Source organism: Staurois parvus, unplaced genomic scaffold, assembly GCF_062004578.1.
Source record: "Staurois parvus isolate SC_StPar_1 unplaced genomic scaffold, SC_StPar_1.0 ptg000537l, whole genome shotgun sequence".
NCBI lineage: Eukaryota > Metazoa > Chordata > Amphibia > Anura > Ranidae > Staurois > Staurois parvus.
The window spans coordinates 489,220-503,665 of NW_028318333.1; the positions used below are offsets into that span (position 1 = coordinate 489,220).

General features: G+C 39.7%; 1 protein-coding gene across 1 annotated transcript in view; it reads right to left on the reverse strand.

Annotated features, from left to right (window-relative positions):
* LOC149451490 (SWI/SNF-related matrix-associated actin-dependent regulator of chromatin subfamily A member 2-like) overlaps positions 1-14,446 on the reverse strand; it is a 191,083-nt gene that overhangs the window by 131,176 nt on the left and 45,461 nt on the right. Inside the window, exon 11 of the mRNA XM_089690612.1 lies at positions 5,972-6,138. Within this exon, the coding sequence (XP_089546738.1) occupies positions 5,972-6,138 (167 nt within the window). The remainder of the gene's footprint in view (positions 1-5,971; positions 6,139-14,446) is intronic.

Here is a 14,446-nt window from a genome sequence, read left to right on the forward strand (position 1 = left end):
GGTGCAGTGTTGCATGACCACACAATTGTCAGTTAAAGTAACGCAGCACCATAACACAAACCTCTTCTGTAACCGCTTCCTGACCACCCTATAGCAGAAATACTGCTACAGGGCGGCATGGGTGCGCAAAATCACATATATATATATATATACATGATTTTCGCTCCCATGGTTTTCACGCCCCTCCCAGATAGTGTCAGATTGCCCGTCAATACACCAGTCATCACATTTAACCCCTTGATTGCAAGGAGCACACTCATGTACAATAAACCTCCAGTGCTAGTATAGTGTCTGAACGGGTCAATAGCTTTGATCAGTTCAGCACTATACCAGCGTTCACATTAGTATAGCGTCTCCAAAAACACAGCGTTAGCGGGATCAGCCCCGACACCTGCCAGCACCTGTGTTTAGCCCCTACACTTACCCCCCCCCCTTCTCCCCCAGCAAGTGCAGTGTCAGTAGGTCACTTGATACATTGCACACAAAACCGCAGTGTTGGCAGAATCAGGCTTGATCTCTATTAGCACTTGCCGGTAAATTTTGATGACTTTCATATGCAGCAGAGTGCCAGTACTAGTGCTGCTCTACCTTTTGGTGAACTGGCAAGTACCAGAGGTCTAGTACATCTTGGTCTTTCACATACCTCCTTGATTTTTGGAGCTGTTTTTCACGGAATATCTGTATGCGTTGATTGTGGATCAAAGCAATTTATATGCACAACAATTTATCGCCGCCAACCCAAATTCAAACCTTGCCAGACCATTCGCATGGAAACTCATTACGGTTTTCAAATTTACATTTTTTTTGGGCCTAACCCTCAACATGGGCATTACTAAAAGAAATGAATTGCGGTTGTATTGGTCCGCAGACCCGATTCATCATATGCCCGCGTTCTCTGCTGCCATGGCCAGGCATAGATATGAGAGTATAATGTGTTTTATGAATTTCAACGACAATACACTCTGTCATCCTCGGGGTAACCCTTAATTTGCCCGGCTCCACAAAATTCAGCCCCTCGCAAATCACTTTAACCAAAAATTTGCAGATGTCTATACTCCCCAGCAAAACATCTGCGTTGAGGAGTCCCTCATTAATTTTTCTGGTCGCCTTACATTCAAACAATTTCTCCCCTGCAAGCGTGCCAGATATGGGGTCAAGATGTAGAAGACCTGTGAGAGGACAACAGGCTATACTTATAAGTTTCGGCTTCATGTGGAGCCCCCTGGATGCCCAGACTACATGGGGAGCAGTGACAAGATAGTTTGGGACTTGGTGTCATCCTTTTCCATATGGGTACCCCTTATATGTGGACAATTTTTATTCAAGCGTGCCATTATTTAGACATTTGTTCAATCTTGGAACTGGCGCTTGTGGCAAATTGTGACCTAATGTGTGCCCACCATTAGAAGTGGGTGGATGCAGGGTGGTATATTCTAATGGTGGGCATACCACACACTTTTTCTGGCAGAGATTTCTTCTCATTTTTGTCATTCAGTCCACAGGCTGCATACAAAAAAAAAAAAAAGAAGATAGTATATATACCCAACAAGGACCAGCGACGTACTGGTACATCACTGGACTTTGAATGGTTATACCAGGATGATGCCTACAGCTGCAGGCATCATCCTGGTATCGTTTTTTTCAGCCGGCGATCGGCTTTCACGTAAGTGCAATCATAGTGGCTATTTAGCTGCAGGATTGCTTTTACAAGCAGTGGGAGGTGATGCCCCCCCTCCCCCGCCCTTCTCGGGCAGTCTTGTGCCATCGGGGGAACCTGAGAATGCAGCCGGTGTTTCTGCCAGCTGACCATAGAGCTGATTGGAGACCAGAATGGTGCCAATCATCTCTATAGCCTAAGAATTCGGAAGCTACAAGCATTTCATCACTTCAGTTTTGCAGGATATAAACAGCGCCATTTGTAAATTGGGAAAGCATCTGATCACACCGATTTTGGTTTGATTAGATAAAGTAAGGGCAGAGGAGATATCTAGAGTCTGATAGACCCCAGATTTCTCAAAAAAGAATATATGACAATGCCCATTGAAGTTATAGGGGATATCTGCATTCCCTGTTATAGCATTAGAAGTGATCAAAGCAAAAAAAAAAAAAAAGAAAAACGTAAACAGCGGTTGCACTATGCATGTGAGGTATTGCCGTGAACGTCAGTTTAAGGGCAGTAATTCTAACACTAGACCGTCTCTGTAAATCTAAAATGGCAGCTTTTAAAGGCTTTTAAAGCGTTGCCTATGGATATTAAAAATGTTTGCAGATTGTCGCCATTGCACGCGCAGTTTTAAAGCATGTCATGTTTGGTATCTATTTACTCGGCATACCATTATCTTTTATATTTTACGAAATAATTGACCAATATATTGTGTTTTTGTGCATTAAAAGTAAAAAAAAGTGTATTTTTTTTTAAAATTTGCTTTTGAAAAATCGCTGCACGAGTACTATGTGCCATAAAAAATTGTAGTACCCATCATTTTATTCACTAGGGTGTCTGCTTTAAAAAAATATATAATGTTTGGGGGTTTAAATTAATTTCCTAGCAAAAAATACTGATTTGTTTCATGTGAACAAAAAGTGTCAGAAAAGGCTTGATCTTCAGGTGGTTAGAAGAGTGAGTGATGTGTGGCATACACTTCTAATGCTGGGCATAAAACACCCCCACCCTCCAAAACAACCCCTTTTTGGAAAGTAGACACCCCAAACTATTTGCTGAGAGGCATGTTGAATCAATAGAAGAATTTATTTTTTTACCACAAGTTTCTGGAAAATGACAAAAAATATATAATTTTTTTTTTTTTTACACAAAATTGTCATTTAAATGATTTACTGCTCACACATGCCATGGGTATATGTGGAATTACTCCCCAAAATACAGTCTGCTACTTCTCCCGAGTATGGGGGTACCACATGTGAGAGACATTTTGGTAGTCTAGCCAAGCACAGGACCCCAAAATCCAATAAGCACCTTCAGGCTTTTAAAGGGCTTTATTTCCTCATTACACTTCCTGACTCCCTATCACAGTTTTGGAGGCCCTGAAATGCCAGGATAGCACCTAACTCCTCCAAATGACCCCTTTTTGGAAAGTAGACACCCCAAGGAATTTGATAAAAAGCACGGTAAGTATTTTGCAGATCTCATTTGTTGCCACAAGTTTTTGGAAAATGAAGAAAAAAAACAAAAACATATTTTTTCTATTCTTTTTTTATATTTCAAAACCTTGAGAAAAAATGAGATCTGCAAAATACTCACTAAGCCTCTTTTTAAATTCCTTGGGGTATCTACTTTCCAGATAGGGGTCATTTGGGGGGGGGGGGGGGGGGTTGGTGCTATCCAGGCATGTTTGGGCCTTTGAAACTGTGATAGGTAGTGAGGAAGTGTAATGAGGAAGTTACGCACCTTCAGGCTTTCAAGTGGTCATTGGATTTCAGGCTCCTGTATGTGGCTAGGCTCCCAAAAAGTCTCACACATGTGGTATCCCCATACTCAGTAGAAGTAGCAGAATGTATTTTGAGGTGTAATTCCACATATACCCATGGCTTGTGCGAGAAATAAATAATTTAAATGACAACTTTGTGTAAAAGAAAAATAAAAGTTTTGTCATTTTCCAGAAACTTGTGGAAAAAAAATAAATCTTCCATGGACTCAATATGCCTCTCAGCAGATAGCTTAGGTTGTCTACTTTCGGAAAAGGGGTCATTTGAGGGTATTTGTACTATCCTGGTATTTTTGCACCTCAAGAAATTTGATGAGCAGTCAGAAATTAAAAGCTGTGTAAATTCCATTATCTATACCATATTTTGTAGACACTATAACTTTCACACAAAGCAATCAATATACACTTATTGGGAATTTTTCAATCAAAAACATGTAGCAGAATACATTTTGGCCTAAATTTATGACGAACTTTTAGTTTTTTTGGATATTTTTTATGACCGAAATGAGAAAATATTGTTTTTTTCTTCAACATTTTTCTGGTTATAGCACCAAAAATAAAAAGTGCACAGGTGATAAAATACTACCAAATGAAAGCTCTATTTGTGTTAAAAAAAAAGGACATATATTTCATTTATGTACCATATTGCATGACAGCGCAATTGTCCGTTAAACTAGCGCAGCGCTGTATAGCAAAAAAATGGCGTAAATTGCAGTATCTATACCATAGTTTGTAGACGCTATAACTTTCACACAAAGCAATCAATATACACTTATTGGGATTTTTTTTTTACCAAAAACGTAGCAGAATACATTTTAGAATAAATTTATAACTAACTTTGAGTTTACTGTATATTTTTTATAGCTGAAAGTAAAAAATATCGTTTTTGTACAAAATTTTTGGTCTTTTCTTGTTTATAGCGTGAAAAATAAAAAGCGCACAGGTGATCAAATACCACCGAAAGAAAGCTCTATTTGTGTGAAAAAAAGGACATAAATTTCGTTTGGGTTCAGCATTGCATGACCGCGCAATTATCAGTTGAATTAGTGCAGAATGAGTAGCAAAAAGAGGCCTGGTCATTAAGGGGGGTAAATCCTCAGGAGCTCAAGTGGTTAAACTGAGAAAATGTACAATTTTAAGGGAAAAAAATAAGGTAATGTTGAGTTTTGATGACCAAAACACATCTCAAAATAGTTGCGACAGTGCCATGTTTACCATGGTGTAGCGAATCCTCTTCTTTTAACAACACTGCAAATTTCTGGGAAGTGAGAAGACCAGTTGCTGGAGTTTTGGGAGAGGAATAATGTACTATTTCTGCCTGCTATAGGATTCTAACTAATCATCAGTCCTGGACCTTTTGTCATATTTCGTTTCAAGATGTGCCAAAGATATCCAGTTGGTGAAAGGACTGTTAAGTTATGAACCCAGACTCTTCCACTATTCAAAGCCATGCTGGCATAGCATGCAGTTCAGTTTATCATTGTTCTGATGAAATATGCATGGCTAAAATTTGGATATATCTTTCAGCATGGTGCCTTTCCAGATGTGCAAACTGCCCATTCCATACACACTATTCCCCCCCATACCAACAAAGATGAAGGCTTCTGAACTGCTGATAAAAGCAAGAAGTCTCCTCTCCTTTTTAGTTCGAAGGACATGATGCACATGTTTGCCAAAGAGTCACATTCCAATTAATTTGACCACAGAACAGTTTTCCGCATTGCGTTAAACCATTTTAAATGAACTTTGGCCCAGAGAAGACTACTGCATTTCTGAATCATGATCGGTTATGGCTTTTTCTTTGCATGATAGAGGTTAAACTTGCATTTTTCGATGGCATGGCTAACTGTGTTCACACACAGTGATTTATGGCAGTATTCCTGAGTCCATGTAGAGGTCCATTCCAGAATCATGCCAGTTTTTAATACACTGTAGTCTGAATGCCCGAAGATCACAAACATTCAATACTGGTTTTCGATCTTGTGCACAGAGATTTCTCCAGAATTTTCAGGAAGTTTTGATATGTACTGTAGATGATGATAAACTTAAATTCTTTTCAATTTTTAATATAATTCTAAAATTGTTTGACAATTTGTAGACGCAGCTTTTCACAGGTTGGTGAATCGCTGCCCATCTTTACCATCTGACTCAGATGCTCTTTTTATACCCAATCATGTTACTAACCAGTTGCCAATTAACCTCATTAGTTGCAAAATGTTCTTCCAGCTCTTCCTTGTTAGTACCACTTTGCCAGCTTTTTGTTGCCCTTTCCCAACTGTTTTGAGATGTGTTGCTGCCATCAATTTCAAAATCACCTTATATTTTTCTTAAAATGGTAAGTTTTCTCAGTTTAAACATTTGATACATTTTCTATTGTGAATACAATATGAGTTTATGAGATTTGTAAATCATTGCATTCTGTTTTTATGTATATTTTACAGTGTCCCAACTTGTTTGGAATTGGAGTTGTACACTGCTCTGATGATAGCAGTATTGCTCTAAGTAAAGAATCAAATAAAAATACAAACCATCAAGGCGAAGGTAAAGAAAGCTGCGAAAAGCAAAGTAATCTTCCATTATAGTCATGAGAGAGGTCATCTGACAGAAAAGCAGAACACGGTGATTTGTGGCTCTAAGCTTTGGTAGAATTCGATCAAGCAACTCAAACTTTCCTGAGGTTCTGTACAAGTCAGGCCTGTGTGACCAAAAAAAAAGCAGATAATGGACAACAATCCAAAAACAAATAATCAGAAGGAAGATTATTAACAAAGGTAAATATATACACTTGTATTGTAAATTTTCTATATATCATTAAAAGTTAAACTATAAAGCAGTCAATAATAATTCAAGGTTTACATGCTGCCTAGAACCCAAACTTAAATAAATAAATAAAAAAAAAACCCTTCCCGCTGAAAGTACACATATATATGGCTTCACGGATATGGGCCGCATATATACATACCTGTCTTTGTGCAGGGAGCACGCTGCACAGTGAGATCCCAGAACAGAGACCGGGCTCTCACCAAAAGCCCCGGGTCCCGTACTAATGATCCAGACCTGTCCTCCTGGCTCCAGGTCACCTAAACGATGTGATAGTCTCTGACTATCTGTCACAGTAATCACTGTGCAGCCTGCCCCTGTGTTTTCTATCTCTCTGAATGGAGGGAGAGATACAATGCATCTCTCACTCCTTGTATGGAGAAAGATGTAAATAAACAAAAGTGTGTAAAAAAAAAAAGAAGAAGGAGGGAAGAAAAACAATAGCCAGATCAAGATTTGATCTAAGTCAGTGCAAGGTTAGTGTTTGGGACAAGTAAGGGTCAAAGGTCATGGCGAGGGCCCATATATTTTAGGCAGGATTTTTTTTTTTCTTAAAAATCCTTTTTTAAATTAGTATCAGTATGTTGCACACTATTGTTTCTGGGCTGTACTACGGGTAAAAATAACAACTAACATACACATATGTGGTATTGCTGTGATCGCCAGGAGCAGGAGAATTATTTTTTTTCTATTTTGGGCCAGTTTTCCTGTATATACAAAGTAGTTCTGATGATATGTACAGTTTTACAAAAACCAGTCAGAGTTGCAAAATTGTGTTCAGACATTAACATTTCTTTTACTTGAACCATGATTTGAACCCTATTGAACATCTCTGGAGACCTGAAAATGGTTGCCCGACGGTCCCCATCCAACCTGACTGAGCTTGAAAGAATTTGCAAAGAAGAATGGCAGAAAATCCCCCAATCCAGGTGTACAAAGCTTGTCACTTCATACCCAAAAAGACTCAAGGCTGTAATTGGTGCCAAAGGTGCTTCAACAAAGTACTGAGTAAAGGGTCTGAATACTTGAGTACATGTGATATTTCAGTTTTTTCTATATAATACATTCACAGACATTTCTAAAATTTTGTTTTCACTTTGTCATTATGGGGAACTGAGTGCAGAAAATAATGAGAATTTAAATAACTGTAGTATCAGGCTGCAACAGAAAAATCATGGTGTAGGGCGGTTTTTCAGCATACGGATCTGGCAAACTTCATTTCATTGAAAGGAAGGATGAATGGAAAAATGAACCTAAACATTCTTGATAAAAAATCTGCTGCCATCTACCAGAATGATGAAGATGAAACGAGGGTGGACATTTCAGCAAGACAATGATCCCAAACACAAAGCCAAGGAAACTTTCAATTGGTTTCAAAGAAAGAAAATAAAACTGCTAGAATGGCCCAGCCAATCCCCTGACTTGAATCCAATAGAAAATCTATGGAAAGAACTAAAGATCAGAGTTCATAGAAGAGGCCCCATGGAACCTTCAAGATTTGAAGACACTTAGTGTGGAAGAATGGGCCAAATCACAGCTGAGCAATGCATGCAACTAGTTTCTCCATACAGGAGGTGTCTTGAATCTGTCATTATCAACAAAGGATTTTGTACGAAGTATTAAATCAATTTCAGTTAGCATGTTCAATACGTTTTCCCATTCATTACATTTTATTACACATAACTTAATTTCTAAATGTATTTATTTTGATTTCTTGTATGTATGGAATGCATTGGTTGTTACTGACGTGGTGAAAATTTCATGTCAATAGCACCTTTAGAAATATATTTACTGAGAAAAATGGTGATGTGTTAAATATTTATTTTACCTGCTGTACACACACACACTGTAATACATATAACAAACAGTATTTTAAAATAGATATAATGTAAATTAAAAAATAATTAATTAATTAATTAATTAATTAATTAATTAAAACCGTGATACCTGACTTAGTAGGTGGAAAGCACCAACCAAACCTAACAGAAATATATGTGCCTCCCTGCAAAGCTTAGTAATAAGCGGGAAAGGCCAATGATAACTTGCGCTTTGTGCTTGATGCATCCAAGAGTATTATCAAACATATACAAGGAGATATCGAAAGGGAACTATAATAGGGAAATGGCTGGGAATTGAATATTATTAGGACTGCTAAACGATGGTGTGAACGTCTAGTGAGAATGACAGTCAGATACCCCTGTCCCTCAAGCCAATAGCCATGCCGGTAAAGTTAGTGATTGTCTCCAAGAAGTTTGAGTATGTCTGAGTACCAGGTTTTCCTTGGTAAGTTTGGTGCAATGAAAAATCACCAGTGTCTTCTCTTGCTTTATTTTGTGGAGCTGTCGAGGCAGAATTTCTACTGGAGGAAAGGCATATATGAACTGGAAAGGAATCAAGGGAATTATCAGAGCATTAGGTTCAGTCATGGAAGACAGAATCCTGCTGGTTGATTGTTGCCCTAGCCCAATTAGTTGTGGTCTGGCATATAGAAATAGCAGCAATAGCCAGTTGTAAAGCTGAGCCTGAAAGGATAAAGAAAGCCTTTAAGAGCATCTCAAATTTTTAGTTAGAAGAATCTTTAAATGAAAGAACAGGAGACAGCAGAAACGACTACCATAACAACCCACTTCCAATGGATATACCTCGGCATTGATTCTCAGAGTGGTGAAGATTGCTCATTTGATTTGTTGTCCAAGAACGTGACATAGTTGCAGAAAAATCTGCCTTAGTCAGGTGGGCTGTTTATTGCATGCCTGAAACAAGAGCTAGAATCAAGGGTCCTGCTCTGGTGCAAGTTTGAGCGTACATCGTAAATCGTACATCACAGGACAGAGAGTTCTTCAGGTATATGACTACAGTACTTGGGATGTCCCAAAGCTCTGAACAGAAGGGGTGGGCTACAGCAACAAAACAACATGCCCCAAACACAAAACAAATAACAGAACAGAGGGGAACTGCACTGAAAACCCACCTGCAAGACTTTTTGCACAAAGCTGAGAACTGCAGAGGTACAGTCAGGTCCATAAATATTGGGACATCGACACAATTCTAACATTTTTGGCTCTATACACCACCACAATGGATTTGAAATGGAACGAACAAGATGTGCTTTAACTGCAGACTATTAGCTTTAATTTGAGGGTATTTACATCCAAATCAGGTAAACGGTGTAGGAATTACAACAGTTTGCATATGTGCCTCCCACTTGTTAAGGGACCAAAAGTAATGGGACAATTGGCTTCTCAGCTGTTCCATGGCCAGGTGTGTGTTATTCCCTCATTATCCCAATTACAATGAGCAGATAAAAGGTCCAGAGTTCATTTCAAGTGTGCTATTTGCATTTGGAATCTGTTGCTGTCAACTCTCAAGATGAGATCCAAAGAGCTGTCACTATCAGTGAAGCAAGCCATCATTAGGCTGAAAAAACAAAACAAACCCATCAGAGAGATAGCAAAAACATTAGGCATGGCCAAAACAACTGTTTGGAACATTCTTAAAAAGAAGGAACGCACCGGTGAGCTCAGCAACACCAAAAGACCCGGAAGACCCCGGAAAACAACTGTGGTGGATGACTGAAGAATTCTTTCCCTGGTGAAGAAAACACCCTTCACAACAGTTGGCCAGATCAAGAACACTCTCCAGGAGGTAGGTGTATGTGTGTCAAAGTCAACAATGAAGAGAAGAGACTTCACCAGAGTGAATACAGAAGGTTCACCACAAGATGTAAACCAATGGTGAGCCTCAAAAACAGAAAGGCCAGATTAGAGTTTGCCAAACGACATCTAAAAAAGCCTTCACAGTTCTGGAACAACATCCTATGGACAGATGAGACCAAGATCAACTTGTACCAGAGTGATGGGAAGAGAAGAGTATGGAGAAGGAAAGGAACTGCTCATGATCCTAAGCATACCACCTCATCAGTGAAGCATGGTGGTGGTAGTGTCATGGCGTGGGCATGTATGGCTGCCAATGGAACTGGTTCTCTTGTATTTATTGATGTGACTGCTGACAAAAGCAGCATGATGAATTCTGAAGTGTTTCAGGCAATATTATCTGCTCATATTCAGCCAAATGCTTCAGAACTCATTGGACGCCGCTTCACAGTGCAGATGGACAATGACCCAAAGCATACTGCAAAAACAACCAAAGAGTTTTTTAAGGGAAAAAAGTGGAATGTTATGCAATGGCCAAGTCAATCACCTGACCTGAATCCGATTGAGCATGCATTTCACTTGCTGAAGACAAAACTGAAGGGAAAATGCCCCAAGAACAAGCAGAAACTGAAGACAGTTGCAGTAGAGGCCTGGCAGAGCATCACCAGGGATGAAACCCAGCATCTGGTGATGTCTTTGCATTCCAGACTTCAGGCTGTAATTGACTGCAAAGGATTTGCAACCAAGTATTAAAAAGTGAAAGTTTGATTTATGATTATTATTCTGTCCCATTACTTTTGGTCCCTTAACAAGTGGGAGGCACATATGCAAACTGTTGTAATTCCTACACCGTTCACCTGATTTGGATGTAAATACCCTCAAATTAAAGCTGCCAGTCTGCAGTTAAAGCACATCTTGTTCGTTTCATTTCAAATCCATTGTGGTGGTGTATAGAGCCAAAAATGTTAGAATTGTGTTGATGTCCCAATATTTATGGACCTGACTGTATAAACATCTACCTGGCACAACTAAACAGCCCTGATAAATGAACTGAGGAATCCACTTAGAAATAGTGGGTTGAGAAGCAGCCTAACCCATGTGAGGACCCCCAGACAGAACAATCAGAACTGTCAAAATTAAGTTGTAGACTTCAGATAAACTCGATCTACATTCAAAGAGTGACTTACCTTCTCAAGATGTACAGGATTAGGAAAAAAAGATGGCAATAGAGTGTCCTGATTCAGGTGGAATGAAGACACCAGCTAAAGTAGAAAAGAGGGCCGAGGCCTTAACACCATGAGCAGTGACTCGAAGACCCCGTAAGCCAATGTAACAGCCACCAAAAAGACAACCTTGCACGTAAGAATCAACAACAGAATCTCAGTTTTAAATGGAGAAGACTACTAAAGAGTCCAGACCTAATTAGTGGCCCACAGAGGTAAAGGGGGCCACACAAACAACAAATGCAATAGGTCTCTGAAATACCAAACCCAAACCAGAGAAATATCCCTTGAGGCTAATCAAGGCCATCTAGTAATTAGAAACATCTCCACACCAGACTGGAGAAAAGGCAAAAAGACCCCCATGACATAATGGGAAACTTACAAACTTCAAACCAAGCATTCCATGTATGAGGGTACACTCTCCTGGTGGTCGACTTTAAAGCCTTGAGAAGGGTAGCAATCAAAGAATCAGAAACACTCCTATCCTTCAGGACTTTGGCTTCAACAGACATGCTGTCATAGCAGGATTAAAGACCGGACCCTAAAACAACAAATGCGGCCTGTCTGAATAAGCCTACAGTTTGTCCCTAAAGAGACATACAACGTCAGCATACCACGTTCTTCTTGGCCAAGCTGGTGCAATCATAAATAAAAGAATGCTGTGCATCTTTATACTGTACAACAGCATAAGGCTAGAAGTTGAAGTGATGGGAAGAGATAGATCAGGCATTCAGATCTCAAGGAATAACCAGAGCATCTACTGGAAAAGTCCAAGGATCCCTACTTATGGATACAAACCTTTCCAGTTCATTGTTGAATGTGGACACAAAGAGACCCACATCTGGCATCCATCAGCACAGGCAGATCTCTGAAAGCACCTCCAGGTAAGGAGCCCATTCTTCCGGATTCAGCTGCTGATGGCTGAGAAAATCAGTTTGATCTAGGTCTGTGCTAGCGTTAATGTTTGGGTCAAGGTCAGGGTCAGTTTTTTTTGGTCAGGGCTTTTTTTTTTAATTTTTAAAATTAGTGTCAGTGTCAGTTAGCGGCAGGATTAATAAAATAAAAAAAATTATTGTGCACTATTGTTTCTGTGCTGTACTACGAGTACAAACAACAACATACGCACATGTGGTATCACTACGATCGTCAGGAGCAGGAGAAATTATTTTGGGTTGTTCTTTGGTGGTAGGTTATGGTAGTAGCAAGAAATATACAGCTACATTTAAAAAAAAAAACTGTTTTGTTTTTTTTTTTACTATTTTGAGCCAGTTTTCCTTTGGTAATAAATAAAAATCAAGAGATATCCATTACCATTTACCACCAAATGAAAGCTTATTTTGTCATAAAACAGTGGTTCTCAACCTTCCTAATGCCGTGACCCTTTAATACAGTTCCTCATGTTGTGGTGACCCCCAACCATAAAATTATTTACCCAGTAATTATAATTCATGAGTGTCGTTTTACCTCCAATACTGCTGCTTTCAACACAGTAGCTGCTTTTAACAGAGTAGCTGCTTTCAACACAGCAGCTGCTTTCTACACAGTAGCTGCTCTTTACACATCGGAAATATGTGTTTTCTGATGGTCTTAGGGGACCCCTGTGAAAGGGTCGTTTGACCCCCAAAGGGGTCGCGACCCACAGGTTGAGAACCAATGTCCTAAAAAAACAAGGTATAATCCACCTGGATGCACAAAGTAGTTGTACGGTTTTGTTAACACATGTCAAAGTTGCAAAACTGTGCTTAGGCGTTACGATTTGTTTTACCCTTAGGCATGAAGGGGTTAACATCGGTTGTAGTCAAGTTAATGGATTCACTCCTGAAAAGAAGGATCACTGATCATTTAAAAACACTCAACTTGCTGGATCCAAAGCAGCATGGCTTTACTGAGGGCAGATCATATCAGACTAATCTGATTGGATTTTTTGACTATATTGCCAATGTTTTGGACCAGGGTGGTGCTGTGGACATGGCATATCTTGATTTCAGCAAGGCATTTGATACAGTTCCACATAATGATCTAATACAAAAGTTATACAAGCTAGGAGTTAGCCCTTGGGTGGCTCAGTGGATATGCAGCTAGAGTGTGGTTGTAAATGGGGTTCACTCGGAAAAGAGACCAGTTACTAGTGGTGTACCACAAGGCTCTGTATTAGGTCCTATTCTATTTAATCTATAAGTAACATATCTAAAAGTGGTAAGGTATGTCTTTTTGCTGATGGCACAAAGGTGTGCAACAGGGTTGATATCCCTGGAGATGCATGTGACATGGAACATGATTTGGCATTGCTGGAAGATTGGTCAAAAAAGTGGAAATTGCAGTTCAAGGTTTCTAAATGTAAAATAATGCACCTAGGGAAAAAGAATCCCTTGAGATTGAGTACAACATTGGGGGTACATTGAGGGTAAAATGCGCAAGAAAATACTCTACCTCTTAGCAGGAGCACATTATTGTGGGATTTGGGCTACCTAATTTTCCCAGGACTACAGAAAAAGGCCCTGAGCCAGGGTCACCACCTCTCCTAGGTGAACCTACCTGAAACGAGGATGTAAAGCATTTATTTTTTCCTAATAACCTTTCCTGTAAATTCCATATCTTGGAGGAGTACAGCACAGGCAAAGTATTCATAGACCCAGGATTATAGGCTCATACCTGCGGGTGATATAACAATGCCAAAGCTTTTTAGGACACATCCCCTGGGTCCCTCTTTTATAACCCTACCCCACTCTGAGTCCTCAGTTTTGTAACCAGCAATGCAAAGAGACCAAGGAATAGCAAGGGGTGTGGCCTGTGTGCTGACTGCTGACTGAGACAGCAGGATTAACTACAGGAACAGACCACTATTTAGTGTCCTCTTTTCAACTGGACAGAGTTCGGCAAAGATATTTGGAGGAGTGAAAATCTTTTATGGAGCGATCCAATTGTCATAGATTGCACATTCTATTTGTTCATAAACATGGAATGACTTTATAGATTTTACAGTTCTCTTTGTACTTTACGGGGCATGGCAAACAGAAGAGAGGTAAATTCTACAATGCAGAGGCTTTTGCGTAAGGCCATAGTAAGCTTATACACATTAGTCAGCATTTTGTGTGAAACTACCGCTTCAGGTGTAAAAGAGTGGGGGAATAAAAAATCTTCTGCTGCCTCTTCCAGCACTGCTTCTATATCCCTTTCATTATCTACCGTGTCTGGCTCACTTAGGGCAGGCATATCCAGATCTACCGCAGGCAGAGAAGAAGAAGCTGGAGAAGGGACATAGTGTTTTGTAGCCCTGGACAAAGAAGGTTGTGTTCAAGTGGTTAGT